Genomic DNA, 9,484 nt, shown 5'->3' with positions numbered 1-9,484 from the left:
CACAGCTGTTCCAGGAGGTGGCTGGGGTGGCTGTGCTGGTAGACTTGCCCACCTCTGTGCTGAGCACCTGGAGCCTCCACTTCTGCTTGCCCCTACATGTCCCTGCCCATCTTGTGGCCCCAGCCCAGCCCCTGTCTCCCTTCCTCATCACCAAGTGCCCCTCTCCTCCTCCCCTGTCCCACCTGCGGCCCCAGTCTTTTCCCTGCCCCTTCCTCAGCCCAGCGCTCCTACTTCATCCTCTCCCTCGAGAGGTTCCTCACTGTAATTGGTGCCACTGCCCCCAACTCAGGCCCAAAATGGGGGCCTGAGTAGCACCCGACATCACCGGGTGCTGGGCAGGACCTGGTCCATTAGGTTGTGGGGAAGGACCGCTGGAAGTGGCGCGGGTCTCATCCCCCTCCCCAGGGCACCCAGAGACCTTGGATGGGATCCGGGCATCCTGCAACCCCCCTGCTCCAGGTAGAACCCAGCTGTCCAGTACCCCACATCTCTCCACAGTTCTCGCACTTTCCTCATGTTCCTCATTCCCAGCGTACATCTTCCTTGTGGTCCCCTGTACCAGGCATGCTATTCCCACATTGTGGTGGTGTCCCTGACACCCCCATGCCTGGCAGGTCAGGAGGAAAGTGAGGATGCACCAGAGAGCAGCTTGAGGAGAGGGCCTGCACCTCCGATTATTGCAGAAGCCTCTGCAAGGGGGACCCTTCCTCTTCCAGCTCTCTCATCCTCTCTTCACAGGAGAGATGAGGAGCTTAAAGGTTTAAAGGTTGGACTAGATGATTTTAGAGGTCTTTTCCTGCCCCCTTTGCTTGCCTTCTTACTCATACAGATACATCGATCTTGATCTTGGAGGAAGTGATGCTCGAATGATCTTTTGGTCCCCCTTTCCTTCTAAGGCCCTAACTCATGGGATTCCTCCAAATAGGTCCCTGAAGAGGCCAATGTTTGCCCTCCTGATGTCCAGAGGTGCAATGCAACTCGTTGCCCTTCTTTGTCCTTGCAAGATTCTGAACTCCACCATCTCATGGTCACTGCAGCCAAGGCTGCCCTCAACCTTTATGTCTCCTTCTTTGTTAGCACAAGGTCCAGAGCACACTTCTCTTCTTTGGCTCATCTATCACCCATGTCAAGGTAAGCATTGCTGCTCTCCAGGAACCTGCTGGATGGTTTGTGCCTAGCTGTATGATCTTTCCAGCAGATACCAGGGCAGTTGAAGTCCCCCATGAGAACTAGGGCTTGTGATCATGAGCCTACTTTCATCTGTATGTAGAAGGTCTTAGTGACTTCCTGATTGGGTGCAACTGCAAGAATGTCACTCATGTAAACCTGAAATTGGCTAACCCCTGCTCCCAGCCCAGGTCAGGAAACACGTAAGGAAGAGGAAGAAGACAGGGAAACCAAAGGCAGGAAAGGAACACAGGAGTGATGCTGGGCCTTAATTTTTCCCCTACCTGGACAGGGGCAGGAGGGGGTGACACCACGAGTAGTATTGCCAAGAGGCAACAAGACCCTCCCAAAGGCCCTCTAGGAGAGGGTGGCTGACTGGGAGCATGTTGAGATAGCATGGAAGCCACAGGGAAGGTCTTCTCCTATGTGCTTACTGACAGGTATGGTTAATGCACCTTCTTATCCTTCCCTCCATGCCTCTCTCCCTGCCTCCATTCTTTCACCCTTTATCTGTCCCTTCATCCATCACACCCTTCCTCTGTCCAGCCCTTCACATGCCTGTCCCAACATTTGTGTCCAAGCCTGAAATTCGGGAACCACCAAGATGATTGTGTGATGGGGTACAATCCCAAGCCAGACAAAGACCCATTGGCAGTGTTGACCCTCTGTTATCCAGCACACTAAAGGACTTTTTACCCCCCAGGTTCTTGTCATACCATTGTCCAGCCCCAGAGAGGTAAGACTAGAGATGTCTGACAACAGCATACAGTTTCTCCCTTCATTTTTCCCATCAAATTCCCATCATGATGTTGACTGACCAAGGGCTATCAAGATTAGAAGTAGGCAATGCCAGCCATTTTTGCTCTCTGCTGCTTTTAGAAGGAAAGGATGAGAAGGTGCATTAACCATACCTGCAGCCATGCAACCTTGCATACACGCAACCCTACAGCCATGGAACAATCAGACAGCCTCTTCTGGAGGGCCTTTGGAAGGGTCTTTCTACCTGTTGGCAATGCTGCTGGTGGTGTCATCCCCTCCTGCCCCTGTCCAGGCAGGGGAAAACTAAGGCCCAGTGTCACTCTTCCTCACGTGCCCCTTTCCTGTCTGTGGTTTCCCTGCCTTCTTCCTCTTGCGTGAGTGTTTCCTGACTGGGGCTGAGTGGAGGGGAAGTAGCACCCAACGGTCGTGGCCACTGCTGGCTACAGGGGCACCGAGGACCCACCACCCCTGCCAGGGACTGGGAAGGGACATGTGAGGCCCTGAGGTACTGGGGGGAAGGCTGGTGGGGTGGGAGGTCTGGGGGGCCACTGAGCGCTCTTGAGATGACTGGGAGGTATGGGTGGACAAATAAAGTTCTTGAGGATCACATGGAATATCTGTGAGGTGGGGGTACTAGCAGGTTTGGAATGTGACTGGGAGGTTTATGGGAACTGGAAGGGTCGGGTGGAAAACTGGGACGTCTAAGGGGTCAACTGGGAGGTTTGGGGGAATAACTTTGGTGGTGTGGCTGGCCACTGGGAGGTCTGGGAGTCAGCTTGGAGGTCTGTGTGATGCCAAGATATAGGGGAGGAGATGAGAGTAGAACGGAAAGAAGAGGAGGTCTCAGAGGGTGGGGAGAAGGAAAGAAGGACAGATGAGGAAGGGAGGGGCTCTAGGGAATGGCAGTATTGGAGGAGGGGGATGGAGAGATGGGGAGATGCAGGGATGGCTGAGTTTGCTCTGGGTGACACCGGTTAACTCCATCCCCACAGCTCCCACTGCAATGTCCACACCCTCCTCCAATGGGACAGCCACCCCCATCCCCAGCGCAGCAGTGGGACTGACCCTCCTGTCCGCAGCGATGGTCATAGGGCTGCCAGGGAATGCCCTTGTGTTGTGGAGCTGCGCAGCCACCCGTCGCCGTGGCATCCCCATGCTGCTGGTGTTCCACCTGGCTCTGGCCGATGTGGCCACCCTCCTAACCGGCCCTGTCTATATCCGCTTCCTGAGCACCGGTCGCTGGGACCTGGGCCTGGCTGCTTGCCGTGGCTGCAACTACATCTGTGCTGCCGCCATGTATGCCAGCGTCTTCCTCATCGCCCTGCTTGGCCTGCACCGCTGCCTGGTGGTGTCCCGGCCATCGGCGGCAGTAGTGGTGGGTGACCGCGCTGCCCAACTGGCCCATGGGGCCGCGGCAGTCACCTGGCTGGTGGCGTTGATACTGGCTACTCCCTCTATCGCCTTCCGGCATGTGGAGGATGGGCACTGCAAGCGGAAACACAGCTCCACTGCTTGGCTGGTGACTCACAACCTGCTGGAGACAGGGCTGGGCTGGGCCCTGCCACTGACTGCTGTGGCTGCTGGCTATGGGCTGTTGCTGCAGCGGCTGCGGCGCACACGACTGGCACGGCGGGGCCGCACGCTGGGGCTTGTGGCCGCTGTGGTGGTCGCCTTCGCTGTCACCTGGGGACCCTACCACATCGCCAGCCTGCTGGAGGTGGTGGCAAAGCTGCAGAAGGGCAATGAGCCCCTGAACAGGGTCGCCAGGGCCATCCGCCCACCAGCCACTGCCCTGGCCTTCCTCAGCAGTGCCTTAAACCCCCTGCTCTACGCCTGTGCTGGCCGGGGGCTGTGCCACACTGCTGGGACTGCTCTCCTGCCCCGGCTTCTGGAGGGCTCCACGGTTTTCCACAGCTCCCGTAAGACCACGGCCAGGGCCACCCACCAGGCAAGGACCACACAGAAAGACAAGGAAAAGGGGTGCCAGGATGTGACAGTGGAGGACACAGGGACAGGGGATGGGGGAGCAGCAGTGGAAATCATGGGGATGGGGGATGTGGGGACAGTAGTGGAGGACACAGAGACAGGGGACAGTGGGATAGGAAGGGCATGATGGTGGAGAAGGCTGTGGAGAGGAGATGGATTTTGTGGTGGCCCTAACACAAACCCCTCCCTCTGTTCATGCCTCTCTCCTTCTCTCTTTCCAACCATTGCTCCCTCCCTCCTTCCATGTCTTCATCACTCCCCTCACCCCATGGTCCTGGTGAGGCCTGGGCAGGACTGTAACCAATAAAAGAGGGATGAACAAGAAAGAAAACAATTTGGGATGTTCAAGGGGGCCTCTGGGATGATGCAAAATTTGCCAATGCATGCCATGCGTCTGTGTCCGTCCATCCATCCATCCATCTGTGCTAGCATCCAGGAAGGGACCCAGGCATCCAGGGCAGGGGAACCTGCGTAGGTGTAGACAAGTGACATGGGTGGAGATACAGTGTGTGTGTGGAGGGGGGGGGGGCACTGTGTGTGTGCTTGTGGGGAGTGCTGGCAGGGGTCAAATACCCCAAAATGGGCTCTTGGGGGGGGTCACAGGGAGATCTTGGGATAGCTGGGGAGGTCTTAGGTTGTGCTTGGTTGTGCTGGGAGGAACAACCCCAGGCACCAGGATATGCTGGGGGCCACCCAGATGGAAAGGAGCTCTGCAAAGGCCCTGGGGGTCCTGGTGGAAACCAAGTGAAAGAGGAGCCAGCAATGCTGGAGCAAAATGCTGGGACTGGAACACAGAATCCCAGAATCATTCAGGTTGAAAAAGACCTATAAGATCATCTAGTCATACCTTTAAATCTTTAACCTCCTCATCTCTCCTGTGAAGAGAGGATGAGAGAGCTGGAAGAGGAAGGGTCCCCCTGGCAAAGAGCCACGGAGCACCCTGAAATAATTGGAGGCTCAGGCCCTCTCCTCAAGCTGCTCTCTGGTGCATTCTCACTTTCCTCCTGACCTGCCAGGCATGGGGGTGTCAGGGATACTGCCACAATGGACAGTGGGAATGGCATGCCTGGTACAGGAGACCCCAGGTAGATGGACGCTGGGAATGAGGAACATGAGAAAAGTGCGAGAAGAACTGTGGAGAGATGTGGGGCACTGGACAGCTGGGTTCTACCTGGAGCAGGGGGGTTTGCAGGACGCCCTACCCTTGCAGATGTGCAGTAAAAGAGACTTCAGAGATGATGGGGAGAGGACATCACCAGGGCAGCTGACCTAAACCTACCACAGGGGTATTCCATGCCATATAATGTCACACAGCAATAAAAAGTGGGAAAGGGGAAGGGGAGGGGGGGGGGGCTCTTGTTGTGGAAGCGTCTGTTCTCCTGAACAACCGCTATGCATATTGAGGCCCAGCTTCCCAGGACGTGGCTGCACATCACTCACTGATGGGAAGTAGAGAGTAATTACTTTTCTTTCTTTGTGCTTCTGTGCTGCCTTTGCTTTTTTTTTTTTTTTTCCCTCCCCTTTTTTTTTTACCACTCCCTTTTCCCTTTAATTAAATCATCCTTATCTCAAACTTTGAGCTCTTTGTGTCCTATTTTCTCCCCCTTCCTCTTTGATGAATGGGAGTGAGAGAGCGGCCTTGGTGGAACTCAGCTGCCCACCCGAGTAAAACCACCACAAACTAACACAGATGTATTTTGTAAATCAACCACAAGGACAGGATTGAAAGAGGAAGTATGTTGTATACTGACCACAAGGACAGGATGACCCTAAAGGTAACCAGCAAGAACTGACCTGGACTGCTGAAGTCTGTAAATGACAGGAAGGGTCAAAAGTTTAGCAGCGAGGAAGACTTCTGGCCTTTATCAAAAGACCACCAGAGTATGCTGGATGACCACCCGAGGACTCTAGCGTGCATGCAAATAGGGGCGGGAACCTATGTTAATAATTCTTTGGATACGTAATGAACATACAAGAGACTTACATGTGTGTGGGGTGGGGTGGGGCGGGGGGGAAATGAAATGAATATGTATATATCTCATCAATATAAGCACCCTGGTAGTAACCCTTGGTGTGCAAGTTAGGAGGAGTGATCCCCCTTGCACCCAGTGCTGCAATAAACATACCTGCTTTATAACTCTCCTTGAGTTGTAAAATTTGTTTCTGTGTGTCACAGGAAAAGCAAAGGAAAACAAAGCAAAGCCGAGCCAAGAAAACCAAGGAAAGCAGGGCCAGGAAAGGCAAATCGGAGCCAGGAAAAGCAAAACAAAGCAGGGCCAGGGAAGACAAAGCAGAGCAAGGCAAAGCAAAGGAAAGTAGCACAAGGAAAAGCAAAGCATTGCCAGGAAAGACAAAGCACACATATCAAAGCAAAGCAATTTGAGGCAAAGAAGAGCAAAGCAGGGGCAAGAACAGCAAAGGAAAGCAGACAAGGAAAAGCAAAACTGTGCCGGGAAGAACAAAGCAAAGCAGAGCAAGGAAAAACAAAGAAAAGCGAAGTGAATCTAAGCAGCTGGTGGCCAGCCCTCCTGCTGGTTCCAAGTGTCTGCAGGGGAAAGACTGCAGGCCCTCATGCCAGGTACAGCTGGTGGCCAGAGCTGGACAGTGGCTGTACCCTGCTCACATGTTCCCCGGCCTCCTTCACACCTCCTAGTCCACTGTGAGAGGAGGCAAGAACCATGTCATGCTTTAGCTGGTTATATATATATATATATATATATATATATATATATATATATGCATGTATATATATATATAGTTGCCTTTCTCCCACTGTAGTTCTGGGAATCATGTAGTTACTTATGGTCGTTCAAAACCTCACCCAACACCAACCCCAGACGAAGAGCAGTGGATGCCCTAGAGGCCTTCCAAGGCACTCTAGGATGTCCTACAGAGCCTCCTCTTGCACCTTCGAGGCAAAATAAAGACACTTCCAGGAATCTAATGGCCTCTGGAGGCCTCGCAGGGCTCTCTAGTGCACTCTCGCGCACACTGGAGGGCGCCTGTGGTCCTCCCCTGCACTTTAGATCATCTGCAGGTCTACCAGTGCCACCCAGTGCCCTCTAGCTTCCCCGGAAAGCCTCCCAGTGACCCCCAGTGTATTCTAGGATGCCCTAGAGTCCTCCGAGGACACTCTAGGATACCGTATGAGCCTCCTCTTGCACCCTCGAGGCAAAATAAGGACTCTTCCTGGAATCTAGTGGATTCTAGCGGCCTCACAGTAGGCCGAAAGTAGTGGCTGCACTTGTGTCACGTGAAGGTCTTCTCCCCAGTGTAGATTCTCTGGTGGGGGACGAGGAACGATCTCATGCTGAAGGTCTTCCCACAGTGTGCACACCCATAGGAGGCTCTGTATGCCGTGCCTCCTGGCCTCCTGGCCTTCTGGCCTCACTGCTGCTGTAGGTTCTCCCCACTGTGGGATCCCCTCAGCAGCCTTTCAGGCTTCCACCTGTCCTCAGCAACCAGCGGCCATGGGGCTCCGGCCTCACTTCTCCACGTGGTTCCTTGGAGCTTTCCTGTGGTTGACAGTGTAGTGTTGAGTTTGCCTTCTGGGCTGAGTTCCCCTTGGATCATCCCGAATGTATCTCAGCTCCGTTCGGTGTCTCTGTTTTTTCCCCCTTCTCATCCTCCGGGCTGTCGTCAGCTGTAGGAACAAAGACAGAGATGCAAGAACCCCATCCCACAAAGTTTAGCTGCAGATCCCTGAAACATGGGATTAGAAATTAGAGAGCGATTGATTAAGAATGGATATGTAGGCAACACTCATTGCTTAATATGTGCTACATGTGCCTGTGCTGCGCTTAGGCCTCCAGATAACAGGAGCTCCTGGGACCCCAAGAACCTGATCAAACCAGCCTTATAGTTCAGACTGTGGCCAAGGGCTCAGAGATAAGGAGGACTGTTCTTAAAAAAGGACGTCAAACATGCAAGGCCTCAAGATAACAGGAGCCCCTCAGATCTGGAGTACTGGACCAAACCAACCTTATGGCCCAGATTGTGACCAAGGGCTCAGAGAGCGTGTGCAAGATGAGGTGAAAAGTTCAACCCTGATGAAGACATCTTACTTCATCCTCATGACCCTCAGCACCCACCACCAGAAGGCACCGAGCAAGCGCAGAGGGTAGGAGTTTATGGAAATGACTTCTTGGAGCTAATTTTAATACTAAGCGGGGACAGGTTATGAATATGTATAGGCATCCTGGGAAACCTCATGCATATGTAAATACTTACTGCTTATAACCAAAGCAAGTTGCCATGTTAGGGGCACACAACTTTGGTGGGACTACCCTCCATGCCACCCAGCGCTGAATAAATATACCTACTTTATAATCTTACTGATTGTGGAGTCAGATTTCCGTGAGTCATCCCGAGCACCTTTAGGACTCCTGCTCCCAAATCCAGACTGCCCTTCAGCCCCGGGTGGTGCCACCGCAGCAAGGAGCAGTGACAACGATGGGCAGTGCCTTGGGGTTGAGGCTCCATCATCCCCGTCCCCCCCCCCCCCACTATCCATCTGCCCGAGGGGCTTCTAGCCAGTGCCTCCTCTTCCTCCCCATCTGGGAGAGAAGACCTTATGGGAGGAAGCATGCGTGCTGCTGGGCTCCCACCTTCAGCTTCAGGGGATTTGTGGGCTGCAGGGAGCTGGGTCTGGGCTCTGGAGGTCCTGGGGTGCTCAGTGGGGGCTCTCTGCTGCCCACCTCCCAGGCGGCTCCTCCTCCTACACCTCCATCCCCCTTTTCTCCTCCTCTTCCTCCTCCTCTTCTCCTCCTCCCCCACCTCCACTCTGTCCCACTCCTCCTCTTTCTCTTCCTTCCTCCTCCTCCTCCACTACCCCTCCTCCCCCCACAGCAGATTGACCGCATCCCACCCGGGGCCAAGATAAAAATAGCTCCATAAGGAAAGGAGAAGCAGAAGAAAGAAATTAAAGAAACTAGGAAAAAAAAAAAAGGCAGAAGAAAACTGTTGCAAAGGCCACTCACCGCTTCCCATGGGTAGATGTGTGCCTGGGCAGCTCTCAAGCAAACTTTGCCCCTCTAAACCTCCTCCTCTCTGTTTAAAAGCTGAGAATGATACTTCTGTGGTTAGCTCAAGCCTGCTTGCATCCCCTTGTTTAAATGAGAATCAAAGGAGACCTTGACACAGTGCAAACAGCCTATCCACGCATTATCAGCACTGAATTACCCCAGCACAGCACCATGGGGCTGCTGGAAGATAATTAACTCCACCCCAGCTGGATCCCAGTGCACCACCCCTGAGGTCCGCCATGAGCAGCATCCCCAAAAGAACAGGAAGGTGTTTTTGGGGACAGCAGGAGTGTGAGGTTTTGGCGTGTGCAGGAGACCCAAATTGGCTGCATCCCTAATATTTGTAGCTCCTGGGTTGTGCACATACACATGGGTGACCCCAGGCACTCATAGAAGCACATGTGCATATGCATCCCAGCATTATTCTCTGCAAAAGTGTCACCTAGGTGTTAATGCATCACTTTTGGCTGTGCATTTTCACTGCCCCAGTGGCAGGCATGAGGATGTGTGCAAAGCACTTGCTGCAGTGCATGAGGTTTCCGGCACCA

At 53.7% G+C, this 9,484-nt stretch overlaps 1 protein-coding gene and 1 long non-coding RNA gene across 3 annotated transcripts; one reads left to right on the top strand and one right to left on the bottom strand.

The window, feature by feature from the left end:
• The first annotated feature begins 2,310 nt into the window (after positions 1-2,310).
• Positions 2,311-5,875, top strand: LOC101799516 (leukotriene B4 receptor 1-like). Its single transcript, XM_072024874.1, has 2 exons — positions 2,311-2,431; positions 2,919-5,875. The coding sequence occupies exon 2, from the start codon at positions 2,930-2,932 to the stop codon at positions 4,037-4,039; it is 1,110 nt and encodes a 369-aa protein (XP_071880975.1). The 5' UTR covers positions 2,311-2,431; positions 2,919-2,929; the 3' UTR covers positions 4,040-5,875.
• LOC139998941 (uncharacterized) lies at positions 5,370-9,104 on the bottom strand. Of its 2 annotated transcripts, none has more exons than XR_011803892.1 (2): positions 8,892-9,104; positions 5,370-7,614 (listed from the first exon to the last, which is right to left on the bottom strand). It is a non-coding gene; the product is annotated as an uncharacterized lncRNA (long non-coding RNA). The 2 variants fall into 2 exon arrangements; XR_011803891.1 differs by lacking the exon at positions 8,892-9,104 and adding an exon at positions 8,235-8,654.
• Between the last annotated feature and the right edge of the window lie 380 nt (positions 9,105-9,484).

The sequence above is a fragment of the Anas platyrhynchos genome, chromosome 17, assembly GCF_047663525.1.
Source record: "Anas platyrhynchos isolate ZD024472 breed Pekin duck chromosome 17, IASCAAS_PekinDuck_T2T, whole genome shotgun sequence".
In the NCBI taxonomy this organism is placed as follows: domain Eukaryota; kingdom Metazoa; phylum Chordata; class Aves; order Anseriformes; family Anatidae; genus Anas; species Anas platyrhynchos.
The sequence above is the reverse complement of the archived record's forward strand: the minus strand, read 5'-3'. Positions and strand labels throughout refer to the sequence as shown.

What these genes read in the sequence shown, in the direction of transcription:
- LOC101799516 (XM_072024874.1), top strand. Translation starts at nt 2,930, where the DNA reads ATGTCCACACCCTCCTCCAATGGGACAGCCACCCCCATCCCCAGCGCA.